The 14,371-nt window shown below is 38.3% G+C and overlaps 1 protein-coding gene across 7 annotated transcripts in view; it reads right to left on the bottom strand.

Moving 5' to 3' along the window:
* The window catches only part of FER (FER tyrosine kinase), a 457,408-nt gene that overhangs the window by 10,432 nt on the left and 432,605 nt on the right, over positions 1-14,371 (bottom strand). For all 7 annotated transcript variants that reach the window (XM_073888931.1, XM_025866872.2, XM_073888926.1 and 4 more), the window contains one exon: positions 113-235. In XM_073888931.1, coding sequence (XP_073745032.1) covers positions 113-235 — 123 coding nt within the window. The remainder of the gene's footprint in view (positions 1-112; positions 236-14,371) is intronic.

Genomic DNA, 14,371 nt, shown 5'->3' with positions numbered 1-14,371 from the left:
TGCATACCTAAGTAGGATGTCCCCTCCTGCTGCCAGGAAATCCACAGACACAGCATGAGCGCTGCCCCTGGGGGCTGGATGTGAACACTGCTACACCCCGTCTTTGGCTTACCTCTTTCCACTTGCTCCCGGGCTTGTTGATTTGTCATTCCAGGGTATGGGCAGACCCCTAAGCTGAACGTCTCCCAGAGGAGGATGCCAAAGCTCCACACGTCACTCTCAGAACTGTATCTCCCTGGAGGGCCAACAAAACCATAATCAGGTAAGTGTGTAATAGGGGACCATTTCTGTTATGCATGCCTCTGTCAGTCACAGAATAGCTTATTTAAACTTACCGGTGGAATGCAATAATTAGTGATCTTATTTCTTCACTAGTTTTACTTTGCAGGACTACTAAATATTACCAGCTAGATGAATAGTCATCAGGCTGCTGGTTTAACAAAATCAGCTTTCAAATCACTTTTCCCCCACCAAAAACAAATATTCAGCCAGCATGCAAGCTTACTTTCCCTGTGGTATCTAAATGAGATGGATGGTTTATATAAAAAAAGATATAAATTTGTACACATCAATGCCTAGGAGATTAAAAAAGTTGGATTTCTGTAATTTTGTCTTCTGTCTGCATCATCTTTCCATTAAATTACAAACTTAAAGCAATAATGAAAGTTTCTTAACTTCAATTTTTTACTTGTCACTGTTTACAGATATTCCTACATGCTTAAAGGTCTCATTTTCTCCACTGTTTCATTTATGGAAAATACATTTTTTTTCTCTGTATTTTGAATAGAGTTGAATTAACATACCTGACTGATAAGAACAACTTCTTCAAATTACATGGTGCCTTGTTTTGTCAAACTATCTCGGTGCACCTGTTTTACTGAGCTACATGAGCTAAGCTCTTTGGATTTTTTTTGGTAGTCTTCTAGAGTAGATCAGAGATAAAAGCACAAGACACCTTGTGGAGATGGATATGAAATTAAGGGGGGAAACAGAAAAATTCTTTCCATCCTCTAAGATGCTAAGAATTTAAAGATTTTCATAACATTTTAATTTTATGTATAGAACATATACTATCATAACTAAACCCCATTTGTAGTGGAATAAAAGGATTCTTAAATGATTTCATCTCTTTCCCCATTGTAAGCTACCCACCTCAACTCTGCCACTCCAGGATTATAAACACCTCTTGGCTAAAAACATCTTGTTACTTTAAAGTAAGATGGCTTTTTCTCTTTCTTGAACAAAGTAAAATGAGAATGAGAGTATGCCTGCACTTTGATAACTGCTGTGATGTCAGAGTCTAGAGTGTAGCTGCTGATTATCCCCTCCAGCTGTGTGAATCAGCTTCCTTCTTACTAGACAGTAATTATGGAAATTCACTATGCTGTTTGGTAGCAAGATTAGTTTTCTTCTCTGCATATCAACTCTTTTCATGTTTGCCATCCAGTAATTTAATACTTTGCATGGAAGTCATTCAATGACTACAAGTTAAGATTAATTCTTGAAGGAAGTCAAAGGCATACAGAGACAAATACTTTGATTTTGTAAGAGGATATCAGGGTAGAGATCAAGAAAGGCATGTTGCATACCAAGATCACACTCCAAAAGTGAAAGTTAATAACCTAATTCTATAACCTTGGCCTTGAACCTGGTTTTGCTGGATAATTTAAAATTTTTAAAAAATATTTTTAATTTATTTATCTACTTATTTTAATGAGGTATAATTGATACATATTATATCAGTTTCAGGTGTACAGCATAACAATTCAATATTTGTATGTATTGCAAAATGATCAATACAGTAAGTCTAATTGACATCCATCACCATACTTAGAAAATTTTTTTCTTGTGATGAAAACTTCAAAGATTTACCATCTTAGCCACTTTCAAATGTGCAATACAGTAGTATTGATTATAGTCACCATGTTGTGTTTTATATACCCATGACTGATTTATTTCACAACTGGCAATTTGTACCTTTTGACCCCCTTCATCCGTTTTACCCATCCCCTCCTCTGGCAACCACCAATCTGTTCCCTCTATCTATGACCTTGGTTTTCTTTCTATTCTTTTTTTTTTGATTTCACATGAAAGTGAAATCATATGGTATTTGTCTTTCTCTGACTTATTTCCCGTAGTATAATGAGCTCAAGGTCCATCTGTGTTGTCACAAATGACAAGATACTATTTTTTATGGCTGAATAATATTCCATTGCACACCACATCTTCTTTATCCTTTTATGTGTCAGTGGGCACTTTGTTTATATGTCCTAGCTACTGTAAATAATGCTGCAATGAACACGGGGGTGCATATATCTCTTCGAGTTAGTGTTTTCCTTTTCTTCAAATAAATACCTAGAAGTGGAAATACTGTATCATATGGTAGTTCTATTTTTAATTTTTTCAGGAATCATCATACAGTTTTCCATAGTGGCTGCACTATAAATATTTCCACCAGCAGTGCACAAAGTTTCCCTTTTTTCACATGTTATTTGTTATCTTTTTGATTATAGTCATTGTAACAGCTGTAAAGCAATCTCACTGTAGTTTTGTTTATACACTGATATTACAGTGCCATTGACTACATTCCCTATGCTGCACCTTTCATCTCTGTGACTTATTCATTCTGTAACTGGAAGCCTGTACCTCCTACTACCTTTCATCCATTTTGCCTATCCCCCCAAACATCTCCCCTGTTAACCATCAGTTTGTTCTGTGTTTATGGGTATTTTCCTGCTTTTGTTTTGTTTTTTAGATTAAATATGTAAGTGAAATCATATGGTATTTGTCTTTGACTTATTTCACTCTAGATCCATCTGTGTTGTCACAAATGACAAAATTTCATCCTTTTTTATAGTCGAGTAATATTCTATTGTGTACGTATACACCATATCTTCTTTATCCACTCATCTCTCAGTAGACACTTAGGTTGCTTCCATGTGTCAGCCATTGTAAATAATGCTGCGAGAAACAAAGGAGTGCATATATCTTTTTGAATGAGTGTTTTCATTTTCTTCTGATAAAATAGTGAGATTACAGGATCATATGATATTTTTATTTTTAATTTCTTGAGGAACCTCTAAATTGTTTACTACAGTGGCTATACTAATTTACATTCCTACCAACAATGCAAAGGGCTCCTTTTTCTCCACATTACCAATACTTATTTATTTTTGATTTTAGCCATTTTTACAGGTGTAAGGTGATACTTCATTGTGGTTTTGATTTGCATTTCCTTGATGATTAGTGATATTAAGCATCTTTTCATGTGTCTGTTGGCCATCCATATGTCTTCTTTGGAAAAAAAATGTTTAGATCCTCTGCCCATTATTTAATATTATTTGTGGGGTTTTTTTTTGGTGTTGAGTTGTGTAAGTTCTTTATATACTATGATATTAACCCCTTATCAGATATCTCATTTGCAAATATCTTCTCCCATTCAGTAGGCTACCTTTTTGTTTTGTTGATGGTTTCCTTTGCTGTACAGAAACTTTTTATTTTGGTTATTCCTAATAGTTCATTTTTGCTTTTTTTTTCCTTTGCCTGAGGAGACATACCTAGAGAAATATTGCTAAGCTAATATCAAAAATACTATTGCCTATGTGTGATTCTAAGAGTTTTATGGTTTCAGGTCTCATATTTAGGTCTTTATTTTGAATTTATTTTTGTGTATGGTCTAAGAAAGTGGTCCAGTTTCATTCTTTTGGCTGCAGCTATCTAGTTTTCCCAGCACCATTTATTATTATTTAAAAAAATATTTATTTAAGTAATCTCTACACACAAAGTGGGGATCGAACTCATGACCCTGAAATCAAGAGTAGCAAACTCTTATGACCGAGCCAGCCAGGAGCTCCATCCCAGCACCATTTATTAAAAAGCTTGTCTCTTCCTCAATGTATATTTTTGTCTCCTTTGTCATAGATTAAGTGACCTTATAAGCATGGGTTTATTTTTGGATTCTTTTCTGTTCCATTGATCTATGTGTCTATTTTTGTGCCAATACCATACTGTTTTAATTACTACAGCTTTGTAGTACATCTGGAAATCTGGCATTGTGATACCTCTAGTTTTGTGCTTCTTTCTCAGTATTGCTTTGGTCGTTCAGAGTCTTTTTGTGGTTCCATATAAATTTTAGGATTATTTGTTCTAGTTCTTTGAAAAATACTATTGGTATTTTGATAGGGACTGCATTGAATCTGTAGATTGCTTTGAGTAGTATAGACATTTTAACAATACTATTTCTTTTTATCCATGAGCATGGTATGTCTTTCCATTTGCTTTTTCCTCTTCAATTTCTTTCATCAGTGTTTTATAGTTTCCAGAATACAGGTCTTTCACCTCCTTGGTTAAGTTTATTCCTAGTTGTTTTATTCTTTTAGTGCAGTTGTAAGTGGAATTGTTTTCTTAATTTCTCTTTCTGCTAGTTGTTAGTGTATAAAAACACAACAGATTTCTATATGTTAATTTGCATGCTGCAACTTAACTAAATTTATTTATTCTAATGATTTTCGGTACAGTCATTTGGGTTTTCTTCTTATAGTAACATGTCATCTGTAAATAATGACAGTTTTACTTCTTCCTTACCAACCCTGGATGCCCTTTATTTCTTTTACTTGCCTCATTGCTATGGCTAGGACTTCTAGTACTATGTTGGATAAAAGTGGCAAGAATGGACATGCTTGTCTTGTTCCTTATCTTGAGGAAAAGCTCTCGGTTTTTCACCATTGAGTATGATGTTAGCTGTGGGTTTTTCACATATGGCCTTTACTATGTTGGGGTATGGTCCTTCTAAACACACCTTACTAAGAATTTTTATCACGAATGGATGTTGAATTTGGTCAAATGCATTCTGTGCATCTAACTGAAATGATCACAGATTCTTATCCTTTGTTTTCTTAATGTGGTGTATTACTTTGATTGATTTGTGAACACTGAACCATCCTTGCACCCCTGGAATAAATCCTACTTGATTGTGGTGAATGATCCTTTTAATGTAATGCTGAATGTGGTTTGCTAATGTTTTGTTGAGGGTTTTTGCATCTTTGTTCATCAGGGATATTGGCCTATAGTTTTCTTTTTTTGTACTGCCTTGGTATGGTTTTGGTGTGAAGGTAAGGCTGGCCTTACAAGATGTATTTGGAAGCTTTCTCTCCTCTTCTATTTCTTGATGTAGTTTGAGGAAGATACATATTAACTCTTCTTTAAATGTTTGGTGGAATTCCCCTGTGAATCCATCTGGTTCTGGACTTTGCTGGGAGTTTTTTAATGACCAGTTCAATCTGGTCATTAGAAATTGGTCTGTTTAGATTTTCTATTTGTTCCTGATTTTTAGAAGAAATGTTTCTAAGAATTTATCTATTTCTTCTACGTTGTCCAATTCATTGGCATATAATTTTTTGTAATAGTCCTCATAATCCTTTATATTTCTGTCACCTTGGTTGTTACTTTTCTTTCATTTCTGGTTTTATTTGGGTCCTCTTTTTTTTCTTGAAGAGTCTGGCTAAAGATTTAGCAATTTTGTTGATCTTTTCAAAGAACCAGATCTTGGTTTCACTGATTTTTTTTTCTATTGCTTTCTTATGTCTCCATTTCATTTATTTCTACTCTGATCTTTATTATTTCCTTTCTTCTATTAACTCTGGGCTTTCTATGTTCTTTTTCTACTTCCTTTAGGTGTAAGGTTAGATTGTTAGAGATTTTTGTTTTTTTTAATTTAATTTATTATGTTATATTAGTCACCATACATCATTAGTTTTTGATGTAGTGATCCATGATTCATTGTTTTTGTATAACACTCAGTGCTCCATACAGTACGTGCCCTCCTTAATACCCATCATGGGGCTAACCTATCCCCCTACCCTCCTCCCCTCTAAAATCCTCAGTTTGTTTCCTGGAGTCTAGAATCTCTCATGGTTCACCTCCCACTCCGATTTCCCCCCCTTCACTTTTCCCTTCCTTCTCCTAATGTCCTCCATGCTATTCCTTATGTTCCACAAATAAGTGAAACCATATAATTTACTTTCTCTGCTTCACTTATTTTACTTAGCATAATCTCCTCCAGTCCCATCCATGTTGATGTAAAAGATGGGTGTTCATCCTTTCTGATGGCTGAGTCATATTCCATTGTATATACGGACCACATCTTCTTTATCCATTCGTCTGTTGAAGGGCATCTTGACTCTTTCCACAGTTTGGCTACTGCAGACATTGCTGCTATGAACACTGGGGTGCATATGGCCCTTCTTTTCACTACATCTGTGTCTTTGGGGTAAATACCCAGGAGTGCAATTGCTGGGTCATAGGGTAGCTCTATTTTTAATTTTTTGAGGAGCCCCCACTGTTTTCCAAAGTGGCTGTACCAGCTTGCATTCTCACCAACAGTGTAAGAGGGGTCCCCTTTCTCCACAACCTCTCCAACATTTGTTGTTTCTTGCCTTGTCAATTTTTGCCATTCTAACTGTGTAAGGTGGTATCTCAATGTGGTTCTGATTTGGATTTCCCTGATGGTTAATGATGATGAACATTTTTCCATGTGTCTGTTAGCCATTTGTATGTCTTCTTTGGAGAAGTGTCTGTTCATGTCTTCTGCCCATTTCTTGACGATTATTTGTTTTTTGGGTGTTGAGTTTGAGAAGTTCTTTACAGATCTTGGAAATCAGAGCTTTGTCTGTAGTGTCATTTGCAAATATCTTCTCCCATTCTGTGGGTTGCCTCTTTGTTTTGTTGACTGTTTCCTTTGCTGTGCAGAAGCTTTTTGTCTTGATGAAGTCCCAAAAGTTCATTTTTGCTTTTCCTTCGCTAGCCTTTGGAGATGTATGTTGAAAGAAGTTGCTGTGGTCAAAGTCAAAGAGGTTACTGCCTATGTTCTCCTCTAGGATTTTGATGGATTCCTGTCTCACACTGAGGTCTTTCAACCATTTTGAGTTTATCTTTGTGTATGGTGTTAGAGAATGGTCGAGTTTCATTCTTATGCATGTGGCTGTCCAATTTTCCCAGCACCATTTATTGAAGACACAGTCTTTTTTCCATTGCATATTTTTTCCTGCTTTGTCGAAGATTATTTGACCACAGAGTTGAGGCCCATGTCCGGGTTCTCTATTTTGTTCCGTTGGTCTGTATGTCTGTTTTTGTGCCAGTACCATGCTGTCTTGGTGATCACTGCTTTGTAATATAGCTTGAAATCAGGCAACGTGATGCCCCCAGCTTTGTTTTTGTTTTTCAACATTTCTTTGGCGATTCGTGGTCTTTTCTGATTCCATACAAATTTTAGGATTGTTTGTTCCAGCACTTTGAAAAATGTCATTGGAATTTTGATCGGGATGGTGTTGAAGGTATACGTTGCTCTGGGTAGCACATTTTAACAATGTTTATTCTCTCAATTCATGAGCATGGAATGTTTTTCCATGTTTTTGTGTCTTCAAATTCTTTCATTAATATTGTGTAGTTCCTAGAGTATAGATCCTTTACCTCTTTGGTTAGGTTTATTCCGAGGTGTCTTATGGTTTTTGGTGCTACTGTAAATGGAATCGTTTCTCTAATTTCTCATTCTATAGTTGCATTGTTAGTGTATAAGAAAGCAACTGATTTCTGTGCATTGATTTGGTATCCTGTCACATTACTGAAATGCTGTCTGAGTTCTAGTAACTTGCGGGTGGAGTACTTTGGATTTCCCACATAAAGTGTCACGTCATCTGTGAAGAGAGAGAGTTTGACTTCTTCTTTGCCAATCTGAATACCTTTTATTTCTTTTTGTTGTCTGATTGCTGTTGCCAGGACTTCTAGTACTATGTTGAACAATAGTGGCGAGAGTGGGCATCCTTGACATGTTCCTGATCTTAAGGGAAAGGCTCTCATCTTTTCCCCATTGAGGATGATATTTGCTGTGGGTTTTTCATAGATGGATTTTATGAACTTGAGGAATGTTCCCTCTATCCCTATACTCTGAAGAGTTTTAATCAGGAAAGGATGCTGTATTTTGTCAAGTGCTTTTTCTGCATCAATTGAGAGGACTATATGGTTCTTCTCTCTCCTCTTATTAATGTTCTATCACACTGATTGATTTGCGAATGTTGAACCACCCTTGCATCCCAGGGATAAAACCCACTTGGTCATGGTGGATGATTCTTTGAATGTATTGTTGGATTCTATTAGCTAGGATTTTGTTGAGGATTTTGGAATCCATATTCATCAGGGATATCAGTCTGAAATTCTTGATATCCCCATTTTTGATGGGGTCTTTGCCTGGTTTGGGGATCAAGGTAATGCTGGCCTCATAGAATGAGTCTGGAAGCTTTCCTTCTGTTTCTGTTTTTTGGAACAATTTCAGAAGAATAGGTATTATTCCTTCTTTGAATGGTTGGTAGAATTCCCCAGGGAATCCATCAGGCCCTGGGCTCTTTGTTTTTTGGGAGGTTTTTGATCACTGCTTCAATCTCGTTATTGGTTATTGGCCTATTCAGGTTGTCAATTTCTTCCTGTTTCAGCCTGGGCAGTTTATACGTTTCCAGGAAGGCATCCATTTCTTCCAGGTTACTTAATTTACTGGCATATAGTTGTTAATACTTTATAATAACTGTTTCTATTTCCTTGGTGTTAGTCATGATCTCTCCCCTTTCATTCATAATTTTATTAATTTGGGTTCTTTCTCTTTTTTGGATAAGTCTGGCCAGTGGTTTATCGATCTTATTCTTTCAAAGAACTAGCTTCTAGTTTTGTTGAGCTGATCTACTGTGTTTTTGGTTTCTAATTCATTGATCTCTGCTCTGATCTTAATTATTTCTCTTCTAATGCACTGCTTAGGGACATTTGTTGTTTGTTGCTTTTTCTCTAGTTCTTTAAGGTGTAAAGTTAGTTGGTGAATTGGGGATTTTTCTATTTTTATTTCCCCCTTAGGACTGCCTTTGCAGTATCCCATTGGTTTTGGACTGATGTGTTTTCATTCTCATTGGTTTCCATGAATTGTTTAAGTTCTTCTTTGATTTCCTGGTTGACCCAAACATTCTTGAGCAGAGTGATCCTTAGCTTCCAAGTGTTTGAATTTCTTCCAAATTTTTTCGTGTGATTGAGTTCCTGTTTTAAAGCATTATGGTCTGAGAATATGCAGGGAATAATCTCAGTCTTTTGGTATTGGTTGAGACCTGATTTGTGACCCAGTATGTGGTCTATTCTGGAGAAAGTTCTATGTGTCCTCAAGAAGAATGGGTATTCTGTTGTTTTAGGGTGGAATGTTCTATATATCTATGAGGTCCATCTGGTCTAGTGTGTCATTCAAAGCTGTTTCTTTGTTGATTTTCTGCTGAGATGATCTGTCTGTTGCTGAGAGTGGAATATTGAGGTCTCCTACAATTAATGTATTATTATCAATAGGACTCTCTATTTTGGTTAACAGTTGGCTAATGTAGTTGGCTGCTCCCATGTTGGGGGTATAGATATTTAAAATTGTTAGATCTTCTTATTGGATAGACCCTTTAAGGATGATATAGTGTCCTTCTGTGTCTCTTAACTACACTCTTTAGCTTAAAATCTAATTTGTCTGATATGAGAATTGCTACCCCAGCTTTCTTTTGAGGTCTGTTGGCATGGAAGATGGATCTCCGTCCCTTCACTTTCAGTCTGGATGTATCTTTAGTTTCAAAATGAGTCTCTTGAAGACAACATATGGATGGGTCCTGTCTTTTTATCCAATCTGCACCCCTGTGCCATTTTATGGGAGCATTTAGGCCGTACATGTTGAGAGTAATTATTGAAAGATATGAATTTATTGTAATCACGTTGCCTGTGAAGTCCTTGTTTCTATAGATTGTCTCTGTAAATTTCTGTTCTATATCACTCTTGGGGTCTTTCTCCTTTTATAGAACCTCGCTTAATATTTCTTGCAGAGCTGGCTTAGTGGTCACATATTCTTTCAGTTTCTGCCGGTCCTGGAAGCTCTGCATCTCTCCATCCATTCTAAATGACAGCCTTGCCAGATAAAGTATTCTTGGCTGCATGTTCTTCTCATTCCTGAATATGTCTTGCCAGGCCTTTCTGGCTTGCCAGGTCTCTGTGGATAGGTCTGATGTTTTTCTGATGTTTCTCCCTCTGTACTTAAGGAATCTCTTCCCCCTAACTGCCCTTAAGATGGTTTCCTTGGTTCTAAGATTTGTGAGTTTTACTATTACATGCCAGGGCATTGGCCTGTTTTCCTTGATCTTGGGAGGGGTCCTCTCTGCCTCTAGGACACGAATGTTTGTTTCATTCCCCAGATTAGGTAAGTTCTCAGCTATGATTTGCTCTAATATATCTTATAGTCCTCTCTCTCTCTCTCTCCACCCCCTCAGGTATCCCAATAATTCAGACATTGGAACGTTTCATGGTGTCACTTATTTCTTTGATTCTGTTTTCATGGATTTTGAATTGTTTCAATCCCTGGCCTCCCCTTTATCCTTCTTTTCTATCAGTTGGTCTTCTAGGTCACTAATTCATTCTTCTGCCTCACTTACAGATTATCTAGATTAGACTGGATCTCATTGATAACATTTTTAAGTTCTGCCAATCCAGCTTTTATTTCTGCCCTTAGAGACTCTATGTTTTGCCATTAATTGATTTCTCCATTCTAACTATTGTCCTCACAACTGCTACCCTGAAGTCCATTTCTGACATCTTAGTTATATCTGTATCCATTTGTAAATCTGTGGCAGAAGTCACAGTCTCTGAGTCTTCCCTACTTTGGGGGTTCCTCTTCCTAATCATTCTGTTGAAGGGTGTTTGAGGGAATGTACAGAGTCCAAATTATTGACCACAACCCAAGCAAGATGCAACTGTCTTATAGGGACCTTAGGGTTGTTGGCCTCTTGTTTTCCCAACCTGTCTTCTGGGGAAGGGGCCTGCCACAGTGTTACTCAGGCAACCCTGTTTGGGCAGAGTTGCCCTGCCTCCTGTGGGGGGGGGGGATGGGCTTGGTGAAAACCGTTTTTTGGCGGCTTTTGTTCTCTGGTGTCTTTCCCTGGCAGTTTTCTGAGTCTATTCTGAGAGAGCAGAAGAGATCGTTTTCAACTCTCTGCCTCAGAAGAGAGAGATCACAGTCTGTTCTTCAGTGGACTCTCCAGGCCACCCTATCTCCATTTCTATCTGTGCTGCTATAAACTGCAGCGTCCTCGGTTGTGCACCCCTCAGCAGGGGTCCCAGTCCTTGCCTCCAAGTTGGGGCATATCCGTGCCCTTTGTGCTTCTAAAACCACCAGCTGCTCCCAGTTCGCACATGTGGCCCCACTGCTTCAGGTTTCAGTCCGGGGGGGGGGTGCTGCCCTAAAGTCCTTTCCCTTCTGCTACCAGTCTGTGAATCTGTGCCCCGTCCCCAGTACAGGAGGCTATCGCTCACCGGTGGTGTAGGATCCCCACGCCTCCCTCCCCCTTCCATTTATCTTTGGATATGTGCCTACGGAATCACAGCTCCCCGCTTCATACCTTGAAACCAACTGCCTGCGATATTTTAGATATCCAGATATCCTGTAGATATCCAGCTCAATTCTGGGGACTGGTTGGAATAGGGGTCTCCTACTCCTCTGCTATCTATTCCTCTCCCTCTTTTTGTTTCTTGAGGAAGACCTGTATTGCTATGAATTTCCCTCTTAGAAATACTTTTGCTGCATCTCAAAGATTTTGAACCATTGTGTTTTCATTTGTCTCCATGTATTTTTTATTTCCTTTTTTTTTTAAAAAAATATTTTATTTATTTATTAGAGCACAAGCAAGGAGAGCAGCAGGCAGAGGGAGAAGCAGGTTCCCACTGAGCAGCGAGCCCAATGAGGACTCTACCCCAGGACCCTGGGATCATGACCTGAGCTGAAGGCAGATGCTTAACCAACTGAGCCACCCAGGCGTCCCTTTATTTCCTCTTTGATTTCTTCATTGAATCATTGCTTGGTTAGTGGCATGTTGTTCAGCCTCCATGTGTTTGTGCTTTTTCCAGTTTTTTTCTTGTAACTGATTTCTAGTTTGATACTGTTGTGATCAGAAAAGATGTATGATATGGTATCAGTCTTCTTAAATTTATTGAGACCTATTTTATGGCCTAATGTGATCTCATCTGGGGAATGTTTCATATGCGTTTGAAAAGAATGTGTATTCTGTTGTTTTTGGATGGAATGTTCTGTATATAGCTATTAAGTCCATCTGGTCTATTGTGTCATTCAAAGACACTGTTTCCTTATGATTTTCTGCCTGGATGATCTCTCTGTTGATGTGAGTAGGGTGTTAAAGTCCCTTATTATTATTTTATTAGTGTCAGTTTCTCTCCTTATGTCTGTTAATATTTGTTTTATGTATCTAAGCATTCCAATATTGGGTGTATAGATATTTACAACTGTTAAATCCTCTTAATCCCTTTATCATTATGTACTGCCCTTCTTTATCTCTTGCTACAGTCTTTGTTTTAAAGTCTGTTTTGTCTTGCATGAATATTGCCCTTTCCTCTCATAATTTTCTTTTAATTATGTCGTTTTCTTTTCCACTTAAAGAAGTCTCTTTAACATTTCTTGTAAGATCAGTTAAGTGGTGATTAACTCCTTTAACTTCTGTTTGTCTGGGAAACTCTTTATTTCTCCTTTAATTCTGAATCATAACCTTGCCAGGTAGAGTATTCTTTATGGTAGGTTTTTTCCTTTCAGCACTTTGAATATCATGATGCCATTTTCTTCTGGCTTTTCTCTTCTCCTTCTGGAACCCCTATAATGTGAATTTTTCTTCACTTGATGTTAAGATCAAGGTTATGATCCCTTAACCTAACCTGATTTTAAAAGTTCTTTTGACTTTTTGCTTTCCTGCTTGAATGCTTTCTATTATCCTGTTTTCCAGATTGCTGATCTGTTCTTCTTCATCCTCAAATCTAATATTCATTGCCTCTAGTGTATTTTTCATTTTGGTTATTGTATTCTTCAACTCTGATGAGTTCTGGTTTACATTTTTTTATCTTTTAGTAAGTTCTCACAAAGTTCATCCATTCTTCTCCAGTCTGGTGAGCATCTTTATGGCATTACTTTGAACTATTTGTCAAGTAGACCGATTATCTCCATTTCATTTAGTTCTTTTTCTGAGGTTTTGTTCTGTCCTTCATTTGGAGCATCTTCCTCTGTCTCCTCATTTTGCTTATCTTTCTGTGTTTGTTTCTATGAATGAGGCAAAACTGCTACATCTCCTAAACTTGAGAAAATGGCCTTGTGTATGGTCATGCCCTGTGTAGACTATCTGTGCCTGGTGACTTTGGCTGGCTGGCTGAAGCTGTGACTAATATAGGCTGGGGTTCCTGGGCACTCTCTACTGGGCTTCCCTGATGGGATGGCTGGAGCAGAAGTGGGTATGGGCCAGAGCAATCCTGGACAGTCTGTGCAGAGGGTGCCCTGGCAGGAGAGCTAAAGCTGAAGTGAACATGGGCTAGGGTTGTCCTGGGGCTCTCCATACAGAGGTCACCTTTGCAGGAGAGCTGAGGCTAAAGAGGGTGCAGTCCCGGGGTGTAAAGTGCAGGCAAAGAGCACTTGGTGGGGTCGCTGACACTGAGAGATGCATGAGCCTGGGTGTCCTGGGATGCTCTATGCAGGATGCATCCTGGTAGGGTGGCTAGAGCCGGGGCAAGGTGTGGGCAGGGTGGGTCCCAGAGCACTCTGCAACAGGAGTGCCCTAGCAAGTCATCTGGAGCCAAAGTGGTGTGGGCCCAGTGTCTTTCAGGGTGAGTTGCACCTGTGTCACCTTGGCGAGAAGAGCTAGAGATGTAATAAGCACTGATCAGGCGTGTCCTGGTGTGTGCTGTGTTGGGTGGGGCTGCCTTGGTAGGATGGCTTGGGTTGGTGTGGGCTAGAGGTTCAGGTTTCACTGAGGAGGTAGGCTGGCTTTCAAGGTGCAGGGGAATGTAAACCATGACACTTGCCAGCCCCTCTGATTTGGAGAGAGTTCCAGCAGCTCCCCTGTTGTTTGGTAGAGTTCTAGAGCTGGATCTTTTATATTCTAGTTGCTTTTTAAAACCATGGCTTTTTTTTTTTCTCCAGTACCACAGGGCATCTGGGGCATGTATGTCATTGTAGTTTTCCTGATGATAAATGATGTTGAGCATCTTTTCATGTACTTATTGGCCATTTGTATGTCTTCTTTGGAAAACTGTCTAGTCAAATTTGCCTATTTCTTATTTTTTTTGATATTGAGTTGTATGAATTATTTTGGGTATTATTAACCCTTCATCAGATACATGATTTGCAAATACTTTCTCCCATTTAGTAGGTTCTCTTTTCATTTTGTTGATCCTTTCCTTTGCTGTGCAGAAAGCTGTAGCCTGTTGTAGTCCTACCGGTTTATTAAAGTAGAAAACCTTTGCTTTTGGTGTCAGATCCAAAAAATTATTTCCA

Source organism: Callorhinus ursinus, unplaced genomic scaffold, assembly GCF_003265705.2.
Source record: "Callorhinus ursinus isolate GAN/ISIS: 27379988/994484 unplaced genomic scaffold, GSC_fseal_2.0 scaffold3, whole genome shotgun sequence".
NCBI classification, from domain to species: domain Eukaryota; kingdom Metazoa; phylum Chordata; class Mammalia; order Carnivora; family Otariidae; genus Callorhinus; species Callorhinus ursinus.
The sequence above is the reverse complement of the archived record's forward strand: the minus strand, read 5'-3'. Positions and strand labels throughout refer to the sequence as shown.